The sequence below is a fragment of the Condylostylus longicornis genome, unplaced genomic scaffold (assembly GCF_029603195.1).
Source record: "Condylostylus longicornis isolate FDR11 unplaced genomic scaffold, ASM2960319v2 ptg000004l, whole genome shotgun sequence".
Taxonomy (NCBI): Eukaryota; Metazoa; Arthropoda; class Insecta; order Diptera; family Dolichopodidae; genus Condylostylus; species Condylostylus longicornis.
The window spans coordinates 11,822,021-11,842,493 of NW_026577973.1; the positions used below are offsets into that span (position 1 = coordinate 11,822,021).

General features: G+C 22.0%; 1 protein-coding gene across 6 annotated transcripts in view; it reads right to left on the minus strand.

The window, feature by feature from the left end:
* The window catches only part of LOC129613468 (uncharacterized), a 186,585-nt gene that overhangs the window by 11,661 nt on the left and 154,451 nt on the right, over nucleotides 1–20,473 (minus strand). For all 6 annotated transcript variants that reach the window (XM_055527554.1, XM_055527563.1, XM_055527571.1 and 3 more), the window contains 3 exons: nucleotides 12,391–12,446; nucleotides 6,529–6,713; nucleotides 3,935–4,108 (listed from right to left, as the gene is read on the minus strand). In XM_055527554.1, coding sequence (XP_055383529.1) covers nucleotides 3,935–4,108; nucleotides 6,529–6,713; nucleotides 12,391–12,446 — 415 coding nt within the window. The remainder of the gene's footprint in view (nucleotides 1–3,934; nucleotides 4,109–6,528; nucleotides 6,714–12,390; nucleotides 12,447–20,473) is intronic.

Here is a 20,473-nt window from a genome sequence, read left to right on the forward strand (position 1 = left end):
TATAGTACTGTTATACAATATTCTAATGTGTTCATTATATAAAATATATACTTAAATTAAACACGTGTACATAGATAATAATGACCCAAAAAAAGAATATATTTTAGTATCCTTGAACTGGTTAAAATCCTTTTTTGCTTCTTTCATATTTTCTTGATGAAATTTTCACTATACTATTTGTATAATATTGTTGTTATACCAATTCTAACTCCAAAACATGTAGAAGATGAGGGGGGAGGAGGGGGTATGTTAAAATATTGGATATTAAATTTCTAATCAGAAACAAATTTCTCGGTTTTTTGTTTTGTTTTTTTGTTTTGTTTTGTATGTTTACTTAAATATTTGACTTTTATTTTTGAATTTTTAGCAATTCTATATCGTAAAATTGTGCCGTCTTTTTATTGTTGTTTCTTGTTTGTTTTTTTTTTTTTGTTTTTGGCTTAAATGATACTAAATATGTACTAGTTTAATATTGTTATAAACTAAGTGAACATAATGTTATATTTTAAGGGAAATATAATAGTCAAAAGATGTCAAATTAATTGCCATTTAAATTTTACCTCTATTTTATATTCACATTTTATAACCATTTATACAAAATTTTAAGTGTTCATAACATGTGGGTATGTATGTATTATGTACATTTGAATGAAGACGGATAATATGAATGAAAATATTCTCTTTTCATTTTCGTAATGAAAGAGTCAATTATGGGTAAGTTCGGTGTACATATGTACGAACAAGAATGAATATAATCTTTCATGAGTGGAAGTATAGGAATAACTGTACTGTGTATATAAAATAGAAAAGGAAGCTGTCATAAATGGCAATTAAAATGTTATACAAAAATATTTAAATCACTTGAGATTTTTGGGTTATGGATTTAAAATTAAAAATAAAAATAGCAAAAAAAAAATCATATAGCTACTTGTATTTTCCACACTAGTGTATTTTTAATTTTTAAATAGAATTTTAGTGTTGCTTAATATTTTTATAAAAGTGAAAATTTTCTAGAAAACGGCCAAAATCAGATTTTTGATAAAAATTTAAATTTCTACAAATAAAGAGCACAATTTTCTACAGACTTTTCAAACAAATTCAAGAAAAATATTTATTGAAAAGAAAATTTGAAAAAGGCAAAGTTAAGATTACCATATTTTTATTTTTTCAAAATTGTGAGCTTTTAAAACATAATTATAATATTAACAGTCATCGATTTCAGCCATAATGTCAACGCATACGTTAGTTTTTGGTATTTACCCTGAAAGTATGCAATATTTACTAAAATAATATTTCTTTCTCAAAATATTTGAAATAGCTAATACTTTTCAGGGATTGTGGAACAATATTCAAAATAGATAAAAAGATATAAAAAAATTCTGAAGAAATAATTTAATTAATAAATAAAATAATTGCTAATAGATTGTGTTTTAAATAAAAAATATATAGAGAAACTGATGAACCTTCTTTTACGTAAATTCAGTTCTGTTGTTTTTATTTCAAATCAATAATTTTAGTTGCAGGTATTTTATGAATTGACGTAATCGAAATGTATTCCGCGAAGTTATAAATAAAATTAATTGAAAATGAAATCACTTGTTTTTTTTTTAAATTTATGCAGTGCTGTCGTTTTGTTACACAAAGCTATTTTGTAATGGAAAATTCAAGATTATTCCAAATCAACTCAATGGCTATTGCTGTTCTAGTGTATGGATATAAATTTTTATATTTTGCGAGTTCATTTTTGTTATTTAGTATAATGCTAAAATAATAATGAGTCGCATATAATCATCCATACCATGTTCAAAAAATGAAATGATTAAAATTTAATTTTACTGAAATTATTTGTGGTATATTACATTTATTTATATTTATATTTTTCTAAAAATTTTATAATATTGGAAAATAAGCGAATCTTTTCAGTATTAAAAATTTATTTTTACTCAAACCAAATACTTAAAATGACAATAATTTATTATTAACTTAATTTTTCATTTGAACTGCATAAAAATTTCATTTGAAGTTTTGAAACAATATTAAAGCTAAAAGACAAAAAATATTTTTTTTCTGTTAAATGAAAAAATTTCAGCAAAAATGGAAGTAAGTACCAAATGATGCTAAATTACAGCGAAAAACTAAAGCTTTACAAAGATTTATTTATAGTGTATAAAATTACATTAATATTTGTGTTAACATATAATATTGTATGTACATGCATACATATAGTATCGCGTATCTGATTAGTTTCGATTATCCTTTTTGAATTTTACTTTAAACGTAAATATTATTAATAATGAAAGCAAAAGTTGACTGACATATTTCTAGTAATTTCACAAAAATTTATACTTAAATATTTTATTTTAGATATAAAATTTTTAGATATTTGGGTATACTTTTGATTAATATTGATATGAGTACAAATTGTATTACATATACCATATAATATGTGCAACTTTATAAAGTCAATTTTCAATTATGATTAAATGTGAAATTAAGGATGTTATTTATTGAATTTATTCACTCGTATTTTGGATTTTGGAAAAAATATGAAATTATTGAGATAAATTCCATTCTCAATAAATAATTAATACAGTTGAATTTACTTTATATAGTTTTGTATTATAAAAATTAATATAATAAAAAAACACATTTAAGATTATCGTATTTATTTAGTCAAAATTTAGCTTGTCAAACTTGTACATCATTTAAAGTAGAATATTAATTAAAATTCCAAAATTTCTGTCATTTTACATTAAATTCAACTCAATTTTCTGGAAACTATAATTCAAAAGTATCTAAAAATAAAATTGTTGTAGTTAATTTTGGAAAATTATTAACAAATTTTAAAAGTAAAATCATAAAGTTCCAAAGAATGGGACTTATGTACTTCTATTAAATAGAAATCTAGGATTTCTATTTAATAGACAAATTGAAATTAAATTTCTGAAACTTCAACACTAATATTCTTTGAAATTGCTAAGGCAATAAATTCAGCCAATTTTTCTATGAACAGCGGTGTTTTAATATTTCTGCTTGTATACTTTATGCTATATATAGGATAATTTTATGATTTTTAAATTAATTTTGAATATAATAGTAAATAAAGACCTATGTAGAATAGAGATTATAATTTTTTTTCATATTTTATTTAGAGTATCGTAAAAGTGATAATTTGGCTTCAAATGCCTTTGAGAAAAATGCCTTTAAAAGGATTGAAGAATAAAGTCAAAGAAGGATGTTTTAATAATACAGGTTTCGCTTGCCACTTAAACATTAGCACTTGAATAACTAAATAGATAATTAACTGTAAAAATAGACTTGTGAAAAAAAATTAAGATTAAATTAAAACCGCAGAAATTCGCTTAAGATGGAATTACTCTGCAATTCTTTGTAAATTTTATTGAACAAACCCTTATATTATATAATATGAGGCCTGAATTATGTTCTAAAATCAAACATAATCTTATCTAATAAAAATTACAAAATATTTCATTAATTATCGATTCAATTATGGTATAATATGGGTGAAATCAATAATTCTCAAATTTTCATATAAGTAAGGAAAATTACTGTATGTAAGGTAAGGTGTACTAAAGAAATTTCATTGTATTTAACTGGCATTATTTTTCTCCCTTTAATTCCTTATTATTGACATGAAATTTAAAAATATACTTGCATAAGTTTTCAAAGAAAATGAAAAAAACCTTGTTAAATTTTTACAATTTTCAAGGAAAAAAATCAAATCAATAGGGTAAATTTTCCATTTTAATTTTTTTTTTGTTGTTACAATGGAATGAATTTCATTGCACATGCATTAGTATTGTTGAATTTAGTATGAATGTACGAATATATTATATTTTATGGGTATTATACATTTTAGTCAAATATATATATATATATATATATAGATAATATGTGTATTAATATTTGTTACCTGCACTCTCGATCCTCTTTACATAAATCAGCTACAATGTGACATCCTGGTGGTGGATGATAATATATTCCATTTGAATTTTGTGGATATAAGTTTTCAGGTGGTCTTTGTGCACATACCGGATGAAGTTTTTCTTGTGCGATCATGCATACATCATGACGGCTTGGTATTTTCCTATAAATGAAAAAAAAACTACATAATCAAAATGTAAAAATAATAAAAATAAAAAATTACAATAAAAAGTAAAATTTGACAAGATAAAATTTATTTTCGTACTCGTGTGTATATGAGTGTGTGTATGTGCTACTATAATGTTGAAAATCCAAATAAACTTTATTTTGTATTCCTTTTCAACAAAATATATAGTTAAACCTTTTAAAATTTAAATCTTTAGTTGAAATTTCCATTAATAAACGAAAAATGAGATTTTAATATTAAAACCGAAGAAATGAAAATAATTTTAGAGAAAAATTACATTCATAGATTAGCTTGGGAAAGAAAAAAATTTTACTTTTAATTTCTAAGAATGTTATGTGTTAGTAAAATTTGGAAATTTAATATTTTCCTTTATGTAGCATTAGCATTTAATTTAGCTTACAGGTAATTGATAAGTTAATCTCTATAAGTTTAAACAATCTATTCATTTCGATTCTATATGTATGTTTTTTGATTCTAATGAAAAAAAAACAAACATTTCCCATATTTGATTCGAAAAATTTAATTCCTCCTTCCCCTCGTAAAAACAACTGTTTTTGAAAATTTTTTTATTTAATGAGATTTTATTTTAGTTTCAAAATCAAGACTCAAGAACTAATTTTGAAGAAATTAAATGGTAAATCTTAATTGGCACCTTGCAGTTTAAGTGTGTTGAAGAAAAATTTGAGAAATTCAAAAAATTTTATTGTTAATTGATTTTAAAAAACAAAATTCTTTTAAGAACGCAACGTGAATGCACTGAAAAATCTAAAAGAATTTGCAAACTTTATGAAATTTTTAGCAAAAGCTCCATGGATTTGATTTCTCAAAATTTCAATAATAAGCAAAGATTGAGAGTTTATCAAAATAACTTCTATTAGAATTGATTTGTTTTCGAATTAAATAATTGTGACATGACTATAAATACTACTGAATACCATAAGAGCGTACTATTCTGAATTTTCTTCGTGAATTATTTTTGTGTTAAACTTTAACTTAAAGATTTTGTACAATTAAAAATTTAAAATAAAACTGTTTTTAATTTTTTTCCTAATTCAATGTTTTTGCTATAATTTCTTTGAATAAAACCTAATTTTAATTTTATGAGAAACTGCAAGTTAAAGACAATAATATTTCTTTGCACATATGGAATAGGATTAAGATTTTATGCCCAATGTTACCAGCGCCCAGAATTGTACAACATAATAAAAAATAATCCAAATCAAAGAATTATACACTAATCCCTCCTATAACGCGCTAATAACTCATTTCCATACTACGCGATTTCAGATAGCTCCGACAGCGAATAAACAAGTAATAAAACTGTTTTTAGATTTATGTAATTTAATTGAAATTAACCGTTTTTTAGATACATATGCATAAGTTTTTTATTTGAAATATTCTTAGTTTGATTTTAATAAAACGCACATACATATTTAGTTCTAAACATAATTTTTTCTTAAGATTCGATTTGAACCCCCTTCAACGAGAAAAGTTAAACATGAATCATTTGTGCAAAACGCGTTATACGAGCTCATACGAGCGCGTTATACGAAAATACTCCTGCAACGCATTTTCCTATAATGCGGAACGAATATACCGCGTTATAGGGGGGATTATTGTAGTTTGTTATGTTAGTGAAAGTAAAATTTGTTTATTTTGTTAATAACATAAACTTTTTGCTTTATTTTAGGGAGGATTTAGGGAAGATATAGGGACTTAAAAATCCGGTTTAAGAAATACATGGCCTTTCAACAAAATTTTGTTGAATGATTGCCTGTTGGAGATTTTATGATAAGGAACATTGCAAATTTTTGTTATTAATATTAAAATATGTGTACATAATTGTTTTTGTCTCCACTATTTGAACAATATTAGTATTCTACTATTTAGAACAGTAATGTCATTCTACCGGGAATTTATATAAAGAAATCTAACCTACCACAAATTTGAATTTACACAGCAATTATGATAAAGAAATTCTAAATTTAGAATTTCTTTATCATAATTTAGATTTTTCTTTATTATATGTATAAAGAAAATTAATGCTATATAGCCGATAATATAGACTATCTACTTATTTAATTTTAAGTACTAGAACTAGACCAAAAGGACATGAAATTTCTTTCGAAAAGAAAGAAAGAAAATTATGACAAGAAGAGAAAAATAAAACAAACAAGTTGCTAAATCGATATTTTATATAAAATTTGATTTTCGTTTTAGCCTTTTGTTGAATCCATTTAATATTTTTTTCATTTTCATTTTTTTTTTTCTTTCAATTCAAATGACTAAATATAAATATTCTTCTGTTATATTGAAAAAGTTCATATTCGAATACAGTATAGATATATATAATATATATATATATGTGTATAATATTTCAAAAAATATATACTCACTTGCATAAACAGAATGCAATATCCAAACTTAAATCTTCATGTGGACCTTTATAGAATTGTTGTAGAGCAGCCATGCATGCATTACGATTGCATCGATGCGATTCACAATGTATTAACATTGGTTGTAATGATGTTGAACAGGACGGATCTTCTCTACAAGCATCCAATGCTGTATGGCAGTTACTCTATTTTAAAAGAAGTATAAAAGTATGTATAAATATAACAATATGAACGTATAACAATATAATATAATGCAAGATATATGATAATAATAGTTTTTTTTTTTTTGTATATTAAAAATTATTTCTTCTTTATTGTTAAATATTTAATATTAAAAGTAAAAATGAATAACAAAAAAAATTTACAATATTCTTTAAGCGCTTTTTCAAATGCAACAAAAATTGTAGAAGTACAAGATTATGTTTGTTAAGCTAAAAACAGGATGTTTAATAATGATAATAAAGTGTGCATACAAGCACAAATATGCACATGAATGCAATTACAGTAGTTGAAATATATTTGAAAAAGATTGTTGATTTGAACATTTTTACGAAAATTTTTTTTGAAATTTATTGCAATTTATGTTTCAAAATTTTTCTATTTGCATTTATGTTTCGTTTCCGGTTACCGTAATTTTGATAAATAAAAGAGCTCTTTAAAATAAATTTCGGAATATAGTTAATTTACTAATTCAATATTTTAATTTTGTTTTCGGAGTTAATAAATTTTTGATTTAGAAAATTAATCAGTATTGTGGGATATTTCAAATCCTATACAAATTTTTGAAACTATACCTAAGTTATAAATATAGAGTTATTGAAAATTTTTTTTTACTGGTTGAAAAGCATGTTTGAAAACTATAATGCAGCGAACAGTAAGAAGAATCCTTTGTGCTAAAACTAACTACAGCTCTATATTAATCATTAATTTAATATTAATAACAAGACTGCTATTATATTCCGGTTGAAATATTTGTGTTTCTGTTTTGTGCCTCGCACCACTGCGTACTTCTACGGACAAGAAGCACCATTGTATACACCACCATTTCAAATTTCCCAGCATAACATTGAATTTCTTGTTCGTTTTTTGCTATTGAATTTGGTAAAATTTTTAAACGTTTTTGCGAGTATTTTAAAAAGAATTTTCCAAATACAATAGGTTGATGTGAAGTAAAAATACTCAAAATACTATTCCAATATATTTAACATTCATTTTTTGGAAGGACTTTAATTAAAGAAATTCATTGAAATTTAATATTTGAATTCCGGTTGTAGGTACATTTTGCTAGGTATGTGAGCTGAAAGGTTACTAACTTTCTTAAAATAATTGAAAGGAATTATTTAAAAGTAATTTTCATAACCTCCTTGCAACACTCTCGTTAGAATTGCTGTCGATAAAGTATTGGCCTCATTTTTTTTTTTTATTTTTCGGTTGTTATTTCTGGAAAGTAAACTGATTTTCACATTAACTAGATAATTTATGCTTTGCATATATACATATGCCGTAAATGTATATTTTTGTGTTAAGAGTCTGGATCTACTCCTCTCCTAATAAAAATGAAAGCTCTGAATAATAAGCACTAATCTTTTCAATGCAATATTTTTTCGGCTCTTAGTTAACAAACGTTGCTTTTTCTTAAAGTAAAAAATGTTTTCCTTGTGTTATTAAATAAATATTTCACATCGCACTCTACATACTTAATCAAATGTCGTATAAAGTTTTTGCAAAATTAAAAACTATTCGAAATCTACAAGAAATTTAGGTATGTCCTTTTTTATAACTAGTTCAAAATTTACTCTGAATTTAAATTAGGAAAAGAAAAATATTTTTATTTATTTAAAAATTTTTCCTTCAATATTATAATTTTAAAAGTTTTTAATTTCTTTTAAGTAGTTTTTGGATTTGTATTCAATGATTTCATAATCATCATCTAATAATGCGACATTTTCCACTCAAGAATTGGAAAATAGTTTAAACTTTTATTGATTTTTCAAACTCATTGAATTCAAATTCGATTTTATAATAATTTTTCTTTTTTTAGAGTAAATAATCTATGCAGATATTTGAAGATTTTTATAAGAAAAGTTTTATACAAATAGAGTACCATATGTATAATAGTGCTCCAATTTAAATTATTTACTTTAGTTGTAATATTAATAAGCAATATAAAAGTTTCCTAATTTGCCCCCTTACAGAACGAATACTTGTGTATAGTGTAAACTTCAGTTATGTAATTGGAAAGAAATGATTTGGAAAAATAAATTTATTTACCCACTGATATTTTAAAGTTGATTTTTGAAACTTAATTTTGAAAACCTTTAAAAAAAAATAAAGATTTTGAAAATAAAATTTCTTTTAGTCAATTAGGTTCCTAAATTGAGAAAACATTTTGCATGGTAGCGTTTGATCCTGTTTCAATACTTAATTTGTACTCCAATTTGTTATTCAATGTTTGAGCATACTATTTATATATAAATTATGTAACTTCGAAATTATACAAAATTCTTTCCGATGTTAAATTTCATGAAAAATCGAGAAAAAATAGAGTTGACCGTGTCAACTCTGTGATACCCGTACGAATTTACTATCCTATGTGCGAATAAATATGCCATAACTGACTATGTCACAGACTATGATTTTAAGTTGTCGTACTACAATTTATATAAACTTTTGAAGTTGTATGGCAGCTACCAGAAAGAGCTAAGCAATTTCAACGAATTTCATCAAACGCATTGGTCCTACTAATATATTCGTTTGTGTGAAATTTGCACATCACAGCTTTTGTAGTTTCTGATGTATTGCCAAATAAATTTTGAAGTTGTATGGCAGCTACCCGAACCTGTACCCTGATCATATCCAATTTAAATAGGATTCTGACATTTACTATAATAAATAATCTGTGAAAATTTGGTGAACTTAGCTCAATTAGTTTTTGAGTTATTCTTGGAACGGACGGACGGGCAGACAAAGCTAAATCAACTCAAAATACGACGCTGATCAGAAATATACACTTGAGTCTATATCTAAGACCATTATTTCTTAGCGTTACAAACAGTAAGGCAAATTTAGTATACCCTTCAAACATTCGTTCGTATGGGTATAATAATTGGACACGTTTCAGTAAAGTTCAGCTCACTGAATCATAACCTGGGCTATGATAATCTGATAATAATATCAAAATTTAGTCAGCCAGCTAAATAAAATTTTTGAGGCGCATATAACTGTGATTCGCACCTTCTTAAGAAATTTTAAAGTTAAATAGCAGCTACCAGAAATCGTCAACTTATTCTACTATAAAATTTAAAGTGCAATGCAATTGGACACATGTTTACCTAATTTTAATAATTCTATAACTTTATTAGTTTTTGAAATAATTAAAATGATCTAAACTGTATGGCAGATGCCGGAACCCGTTGTTTTAATTACAACAGCGGTCGTTAATAGTTAACAAACAGCTCAAAGATTTTTTGAGTTTGGTTTTCACATTTTTCGTTTTTGAAATATCGTGCGAACGGACACGTTAATCAGTACAGAATATTTTGTTGAGGAAGAATATCATATATTTATATATTCATGTTTATTCCACAGAAGACTCCTTCAAATTATTGAAAACTTCATTCCAAACTTAGTATATCCTTCATTAAGGTATTCCCGATTGCCAAATTTGGGAAAATAATTTCATGCAGGTGGCCTGATGGTATTAGTTATACCTTCCTTATATTGGAAATACAGTATACATTTTCGATTCGGCTTGATAAAATATGAGTTAATCAAATTATTTAAAATTTGATTACCAATTTCAGACAAATATAAAGAACTACTGAAATTTTTCGGCAATAATCAATTAAATGTGAATATAGCAATACAAAATTGACCACGGAAACTTACTCAAATGTTATAAGGTTTTTAAAATTACGGAAAAATCAAGGTAACAATTTCAATTTCACAAAATTATTACGATTTATTCAAATTCTGGTGAACTATATAAAATTTAATGCAATTTTTACACGTTTTGTCTTTAAATGTATTTTTTAATATAAATTGTATAATATTATCTAGGTGTATGAAGTTTGTCGTAACGAGATCTATTCAACCATGTTCCAATTTCTTATTTTAAATAAAATATTTTCGATTTTAATCAAAATGAACAAAAATTTTATTCTTGTGCTTCTTTTTTTATAAAATTTTCTCTCATATAAATTTTCACCCTTTCAATACACAATCAAGTAGAAGGAAAAGTGATGAAAATTCACTTTTATTTGCCTTTCCTATGATAAAGAACACTATGTTTATCTTTCCAATTCAGATCATCTTTTCGTGTAAATTTATTGTTTCAATTTGGAAATTTATATTTTTTTATTATTTCGATTTTTTTTTGCCTTTTGTTATTTTAAACCTTCTTTTAAAATATATTAGAATTATTTTTACAAAAAAACAACAAGGAAATGAATAAAAATTTACAAAATAACTGGTACGTACAATTTTTTGCATTATTTTCAGGAAAGTAAAATTTTCACTTTTTATTGGATTGGGGTAGTCTTTCGAAAGTAATATAAAGGACACTGTAACTAGGTATGCAAAAATTTATATATTTTATTACACTTTTTTATGTATATTTGTATGTTATTTATAATAATTTTTGAAGAAATTGTTGATTTTCTACATAATTTGAACACAGCATTTTGTCCCAATTATCGACACCGCCCTTTGTACGGTTATAGTCCAAAATCATTTCCGATTTCTAATGAGGTATAGATATTATAAGAAATATTTGTATCACAATGAACAATTATATTACATTTTTATCTTTATGTCGAACATTCAAGTACATTGTAATTGTATAACATCTGTTATACATTTAGCCTTATAAGTTTCTAATTATAAGAACACTCTTATAAGAACAATGTTTCCGCTAGGAACATTTTAAAAACTCACAAATAAAGAATAACTAAATAAACTCACAAATAAAAAATAAAGAATATCTAAATTTTCACCTGTGGTCTAGGTAAGGCTAATTTTTTTCACTATGCAGCTGATAAAATTGGCGCACATGCACCTGTGTTGACTTTTATTCAGAATTCTTAATTTTCTTTAAATTTTTATTTGTTATTACGCTTTATTTTTTGAACATCTGCCTTCATTCATATTTCTTTTTTAATTCTATAATTGAAATGCATACTTATTCCCTATATGTTCGTATGTTAAGTGTACGAAATAAATGGTATACAAATCAAATCGGTTAGACTGGATGAAGTATTTAAATATTTTTTTAAAATACTAGTCAATATTTAGAAAGCTACTGAAAATTTTGTTGATTATTTGAACCTCTAGAAGACATTAAAATTGGGCATTAAAATTGAAAAATCTACCCAGGTAAGCGAGTGTCAACAGAACAACTAATAAAAGAAGTGTAGATAAAGATTGGAATGGCTTTTTGGTGGATTAAAAGTGTTCAAACTTTCCCTATAATAATAATTAGTTAAATTTAATGAAATTATACCAGATTGTTTGAGCTATAGTTACTTCTGATAACTACCTACAGGTATTCCTTTTTGATAGAAAAAAAATCTTTTGGCTCTGGTTTTATAAAACAAAATTATAACGGTTCAGTAAAATAACTTTGCCCTATTTGTGCGTCATATTAAAGCTGCCAGATATTGTAAGGCTGCTAAAAATAAGATCATGAAAAATTTAAGATTTTAGAATTATTCCGCAGAAACTCAAACGATTTGTTGACGTAGTATAACGGCAATATATTTATGATATAAAAGAAATTTTTTGCATCATCCAAAATACTACTATCATTCTCATGACATTTGAACAAAAAAATTTAATGATAAAATCATATACAATTATTCTTACCTGAAAATGTAGTTTCATTATTTCTGCTGAACGATCTGTTTGCGCTTCTTGTCCACCTGCATTTTCATAAATTCGCATACAAAATTTCATAATTTGTTCATTTTTAATCACAATTTTTTTTTTTTGTTTTTATTGTAAACAATATTTTCGTATATTTACAAAAACAAATGTGAATTGTTTTTTTTTTTGTTTTGTTTTTATTGTGATTTTTTATTTTTATATTTGTATGTATTTAACATTTTCGTTTTTGTTTTTTGATTTTGTAATTTTGATGATGAATTTTGTTTGACGATTATTCAGTTTTTTTTTTTCATTGTTGTCGAAAAAGTTCCATTCAAAGGACAGATGATCAAAAAAATTTCGAATTTTTCGAATATGATTCGGATGTTTCAAATGTTTTGGATGAATTTTAATTATGATGATTTTTTGTTATACGCATTCAAAATTTTTTGTTGAAAAATGCATCGGAATTTCGAATTTTGTTGTTTTTGAATTGAACAAAAAATCAAAAACAATAAGTTTTAAGCAATTAATGTCGTAAAATAAAATAAAAGAAAAAGAAAAAAGAAATTATATTAGATTTCAATTTTAAAAATGACATTGTAATTTTAAAGAAAAAAAATAAAAAAAAATTGCATATGTTGTTTTTTTTATAATATTTTTTCATTGTTTTCTTAAATTTCTATAGAAAAAAAAAACTTAAAAAATCAATTTAGATATTCAATATTTTTGAATTAAATTGCAAAAAAAAAAAAAAATATAAAAATTATTGTAGATTTTTATATTTGTAAATGTTTTTTTTTAATGCTTATTTTGTAAAGAAGGTTTTTTATTATAATTTGTTGTTGCTGTTGTTGTTTTTTTTTTCAAATATAAAATCCTTGTTGTTCATTTTTTCGTAATAAACTTCAGTTTTTTACTCTTTTAATGTTAGAAAGACTTTAGATATTTTTTGCTTTCCTTTATTCACATAATAGTTTTCTATTCCAAATAGTCAGATTTGTATTTTTTTATCGTATATAATATCGTTTATTAAAAATGTACATTATTTGAGTATTGAATGATAATGTATGATATTTTGTAAATTTCAATATACAACCTGACAAATGAATTTATTAAAATTTTTGTATTTTAACAAAGAAAATTTAAAAAAAAAATTGTGAAGAAAAAATCTGATAAATAATAAAATGAGGAAAAATTTAATAATAAAAAAAAAAATAAACAGCTGAGATTTTCTAAAAAAAATAATTTTATTTAATGTAGTCATAGTATCGAGAAAAAAAATAGAAAAATCAGAAATAAGAATTAATTTTTTTTTTTGTAGTTTTCAATTGATTTTTACTTAATAACTATAAAAAAAAATTAATAAAATTTTTTTTAAAAACGTTGCATTTTATTTAACCTTGAATTGGATTAAAATTTATTGATTTTTATAGAAATGAAAAATATTTTTAAATTATTTACTTAACAATTTAAAAGGCGTATGTAGAGAATATTCTTCGTCTCTATAATGTACTAACAAATATTTAAAATATAACATTATTATTTTGTTATTACATTTATTAGACAGACGCAGTATTTGAATTTGATGTTCCAAATATGTGTTTAGCTGAATGCATTATAGTTTTAAACGGCTTACAAATATTTTTATTTTTAAAGAAAAAGTGGTAAAATTGGGAGAAACCATTAAATCCTGTTCAGTATAATGGAGAGAAAGACAAAAAATACAATATATGGCTGTTTTAAAAAATTAATAAGAAAATAACATAATAAGTTAGGTCACAGACAGATATGAAATTTTCAGTTTTGAAACTGTTTGATTGCTTATTTGTATTCATTTGGTTATGGTATTCAATCGCATACAATACACGCAATTTTAAATACAATTTGATTGCAATTTTTTAAGTTAAAATAATCGATTTGAATTGACGAATAGTTGCTTAAATGTGCTTTCCACGATTTTATAAACAAGCAGTTATATTATATTGCAATTATATAATATATTGCGATTAGATATGAGAGCATAACAAGCTGGAAGATCAAGATTTATTGTATTATTCATTTCATGTAATATTAAATAATAAAATCGGTATCACCTGTTAGAAAATTTTATTAAAATATTTAAAAAATTTAAAATGTAATGTTAAAATTTCTAGTTTTGTACATTTATTTTTCTTTTTATACAATAAGAGCCACAAAACTATTTGTAATGTGCTATGTAAAAAAGTACTCACATAATTACTATAATATTGTAAGGGAAAAATATCAACATTCTGTAGAAATTTCGATCGAGAATGTTTATGTTATACAAAATATCTGTTAAATAATATTTATTAAATTGCAATCCGCGTGAAATATAATGTTATTTAAATTATTTTTTACGTTCAATCAATTGGAGATGATTTTTCATAATAATTAAATGATTTACTTAACAGAAATGTATATAATTTAAAATATATACGTAATATTGCCATTGAAAAATAGAATATTAATAAAAATTCTATTGGAATTGTATTTTTAAATAGTATTAAACGTATACTTTGGGTAATAGGCAAATATGTACTATGTAAGTATGAGTATGGGCCACTCGAGATTCTTACACTACCTACTCATAAAGAAGGAATGAAATTTTTAACTGACTTTATTCATTGTTTGGTTTTGACAAATAATAAATTTTGCATTGTACTTCATGAATCCATTTTTTTGAAAATTTTTTTGTTCAAATTTTAATTGCTGTAATCGAATATATTTTTTTCTTGCAAGTAGAATGATGAGCCGCATTTTGATGTTGAATAGGCAACACTTTGCCTACGGCTACTTAAAAGTTAACTATTTTCAAATTTTCATTTTGCTTTTGTTTTGTTAAGTAAAAATCAATCTAAACTTTAGAGAGATTAATTACAGGATATTAATTCATGTTTTCGAGGACGTTTTAATATTTTATTTTAATAATTGAAAATATTTTGTAATAAATGCTAAATAATATACAAATAATAATTTTATTTTTATATAATCATAATATTAACAGAATTAAAAAAATAATATCTAAAAAATGATTCCTGAATTTGATGATATTTACAAGACTTATTTGTTATTTTTTGTTTTTGTAATTTTTAACTATTTTGTATAACGAAAATGAATTTACAAAAGGAGCAATGAACAAAAAAAAATTCCTTAAAATTTAAATTAAAAACTTAAATATTTTCACTTTTTTTCTCAATTTATATAGAATATAAAAAAGCAGCACTCTAGTATATGAAAATAAAGTTAATGATTTTGACAAAACAACAAAAAAAAAATGAATTGAAATTTGCATTTTCTATATGGGCAAATTAATTACGTTATGATAAATTTAATTATGGTTTCTTATAAATAGAAAATGAAATTAAAATAAAAATGAAGTTGAAGAAAATATTATTGAATTATTTTGATTTATTTTAGAAATTAGTTTTCTTTAATTTATACACATGGCATTTTTATAATGTATAACTAGTTTTTTGAAAATACAAAAATTAATTTTAATAATTTTAATTAATTATATATTTTTTTTTGTTTTTGTTCTTTTAAGAATATATTCTGCAAAATAATTTTTTTTATATATAATAAAATAGATACATATGTATATGTATATATATATATTTATATTTTGTATATATACAAAATTAATTATAGGCAATTAAATTTCATTCATTTTGAATTTAAGTATTATTTAATTATTTATAGATATATACATGTATATATGTATGTATAATATAAAAGAGAAAATAAAATTTAAGACAGAGAAATATCGTTATTTAATAATTTTTATGTATAAAAGAAATAAATAAATGGAATATATAGGAAAAATTAAAAAAACAAAAAAAGAATTTTTAAATTTGGAAATTAACACAAGTATAAAATTTGAAAAATATTCAAATATGTTATAATTATATAACACTTTTTATATAATAAAATTATGATTTATTTATAAATGAAAAAAAAATATAATGATGTTCTTTTTTTTTTATTTTTACCTATACATAGAATAAAAATGATGTTTTCATGTAAATAGGTAATAATTTATATTTATATACATATAAAGTTAAAAGTTGAAGAAAAATTTTAATATTTTTAAAAAAAATTTACAATTATTGAATTATATATTTTATTTATATGTATATATATATATATATATATGAATGTATTTAAATTTCAAATGAATTTTTTTTTTTGGTTTAATAAAAAGAGTTTTAAATTTCGGTATAAAAAAGATTCAATTTTTGTTTTTTTTTTTATCAAATATTTTGTGCATGGGGGGGAAGAAAAGAAATATTGCGTGCAAAATTGTTCAAATTTTGGGGAGTAAAAAAAACTCAACTTTTTTTTCATTTATTTTTTTTTAATTTTTATCTTTTTATTAAAAAAATTTATTAAAATTTAAAAATTCAACTCGAATTAACAAAAAAAAAAACCAAAAGTAAAAAAGGATTGAGAACAGAATTTTTTAGAAATTGTAAAAAACAAAATAATTAAAATTTTTTTTTTGTTTAAAAGATTTCCTTATTTTTAAGAAAATTAAGAATATATATAATAATATTTATATATATATGTAAGTATATTATGTAAAGAAAACTCAACAAATTGTAAAAATTTGTTATTTAACAAAAAAAAAAGAAAATAGTACAAAACAAATTAATTTTTGCGACGAAAAAGTAAAGGACGAACGAAGAATATTAAAAATTTTGAACAAGAAGCAGGTTTAACAAAAAAACAAAAAAATTAATAAAAAATCTTAACAATATTGTTGTCAAAATAAACATTTTTTTTTTTCAAAAATAATTAACTTGAACAAGTAACAAAACAAGAACAAAACAAAAACAGAATATTTTCAAAAATCAAAAAAAAAAAATATTAAAATTATAATTTATAAAGTTAAAAACAAAATTATTATTTTTTAAAAATATTTTACAAAAAAACTTAATGATGGAACAAAAACACCTTAATTTTCACAAAATTTAATAACATAGTAGTATAAATTCAAAAAAAAAAAATTGAATAAAGAAAATGGTAGTCTAAAATTATTAAAATGAAAACAAAAAATTAATTCTTTAGGGATTTTGAAATTATTTTTGTGGGGTCACCTAAAATTTCTTGACTAGATACCTGGACAAAGAAGCAGCATTAAAATATTTTTTTGTTTTTTAGATTTTTTGGATAATAACAAAGTAAAGAAGAAAAAAATTAAATATAAAATGAGAACCAAAAAAAAAAAAACTGAAGATAAATTTAATTTTCTTACATAAAATTATGAAAAATATTTAAACATTTAGAAAATTTTTAATAAATAATGTTACAAAATAACTTTGTTTCTCTATATAATATTAATATTTATAATTTAAAATAATTTTATTATTAACATTATTTTATGCTACTCTTCTTCGTCGAAAATTCTAATTTCTTTGCTATATTTCGTTATTGTATATTAAATAAAATTTAAATTAAAGAAAAAAAAAATTATAAGAAATTTAGCAAAATATATTAAAGCTAAAAATTAAATATTTTTGTAAATAAAATATAATTTCCGATTATACAAGTATTTATATATATGTATAACATGTATGTATATATATAAATTTTGTTTTAATTTTAAAATGAACAAAAGGAAAAACGCAAAATAATAATAGCAAAAAAAAAACAAAAATATTTAATTAAAATTGATACCATTTTAAAATTTTTAATATATTTTCGCTCTATTTATCGAAATTAAATTCGATTTTAAATTCAATTTGAAATTTTTGTGTATAACATTTTTTTTACCAATGAAATATCCAGACTTGCACCGTTTTATGTTAATTAATATGTTTCCTAAAATAGTTTTATTCAATTATCTTGAAATTAGAAATTTGGGTCATTTTGCTTTTCAATGCCTTCTTTTTATTAAATTCTTCTGTCATTATTGTTATTTAACAGAATTTCTGAATTTTTATGTTTTAATTCATAATTTTTTTTCTTAATATTTTTAACATTTTGCAAATTGAATTTATTAATATTACAATCCAAAAACAAAATTATGAGATCTCTTATATTTAAAGAATAAGAACTTTAGGAAAATATTGAAATATTTCCCTAAAGACAGAGCAATAAAATGGCTACAATATCGGAAATTTTATTAAGCAATTAATACGTTTTTTTTATTGTAATATGAAATGCACTCATTTAAATCCACTTAATATGACATTGAGATATCAAATGATACATATTTTATTTAATCTTATTTAAAAATTTTATTCAATAAAAGCAATAATTTAAAGATAAGTAAGACGAAATTCTAAAAATTCGACTAATTTTCCAAAACAACTTTAAAATCTCGAAATTTAATTTATGTGACACAGGAAATTGTCAGTTTTATTACTAAAAATTTGTACATTTATCTCCTGGAATATTTCAATAAAATTGGTTACAATTTATTCAGCTGTTGAGGAATCCCAGAAAACTGAACTCTAAAAACTTATATATATTCAGTACGACCATCAAACTCAGAACTATAATTAATTCAAAATACTTATATTGAAAAAAATTGATTTATATCATTGAAATAAAATTGATGCACATTCATTAGTCTTATATTAGATTTTAATAGCCATGTACCCAAATAAGTTTTAAATATGAAAAAGCAAAAATATATTTTAAATATGTAAAAAATTTTCTTTATACCTCTTTTACGATATCCAACAAAATCACCATAATACGGTATTATTTCATTTATATAAATATTACATTTAATTTTATTAATAATTTAATAAAATTTTTGGTTTTTTTTTCGAAAAAAAAGATTAAAAAATTTAATTTAAATTTATTTAAAAATATTTATGAATTCAATTAAACAATAACTATAGAATATATATATATATATTTAAACAAGAACAAAATTTATTAATTTTTCTTCTTCTTTTTTTTTAAAATATATAAAATTAATTTATAATGAAAATATTTAATAAAATAATTAAAAAAAATTTACACAATTAAAAAATTTTTATTTATACATATGTAATTCATAATATACAATATAAAATTTATTTGAAAAAAAATAACAAATTGTAACAAAAATTTTTTTTTATTAATTTAAAAAATTGTTAAAAAATTATTATTTATTATTAATATTTTTTTTTAATAAATACGAACTGAATAAAGCTTTAAATATTATTTTTAATAATAATATGAAAATATAACGTATATATATATAATAATATGTATAAATTTAATAATTTTTTAAATATTCTCAAAATAATTAACATATTATTATTATGAAAAAAACAAATTTATAAAAATATTTTAATATAACGAAAATTTCTAGTTTATTCGTAAAATGGTAACAATTTTCTAAAATATAAAAATAATTAAAAATATTTATAATTATAATTAATATAAATATATATATATATATAAAATATATACATATATAATAAAATAACAAAGAACTTTGCCTACAAAATATAAAATCAAAAAAATAACAAAATATTGTTAAAACAAATATAAAATTCTTAAAGAGATTTTTTTTCAAAAATAACTTGGCTGTTTTTCTAACAAGTTTTGTAAAAAAAAATGTTAGATATTTTTTTCCCAATCAAATTTTTTTTTGCTAAACGAAGTTATAATTTTTTGCATTATAGTTTGATTTATGCGACTGGGGGCAGATATTCATACTCAACTCATGCTATATTTAATTTAAACACTACAGGATTTTTTGCTCTGTTGTATAAATTTCTTAATGGTATTGATGACTATATTCGTATTAAAAATATTTTATTGAGATAATCATAGAGTTGTGTTGTGATTTTGGTATATTAAAAAGGGATTGTATAAATGCTAAACTTTCATTCAAATAGCTAACACAAAAAAAAATTATATATATATATAAATAACTAAATGTTTGTACTCTATATAATTACTTTTTGTAAAAACTAAGCACCTATCTGTTTTTTTTTTTAAATTTTATATTTTTTTTTTTTAATTGATTGTGTTATTGTTTTTTTTTTTTATTTAATTTTTTATATATGCTTTTTTTTTTTGTTTTGTAAATTTGTTAACACACCGAAATGACATA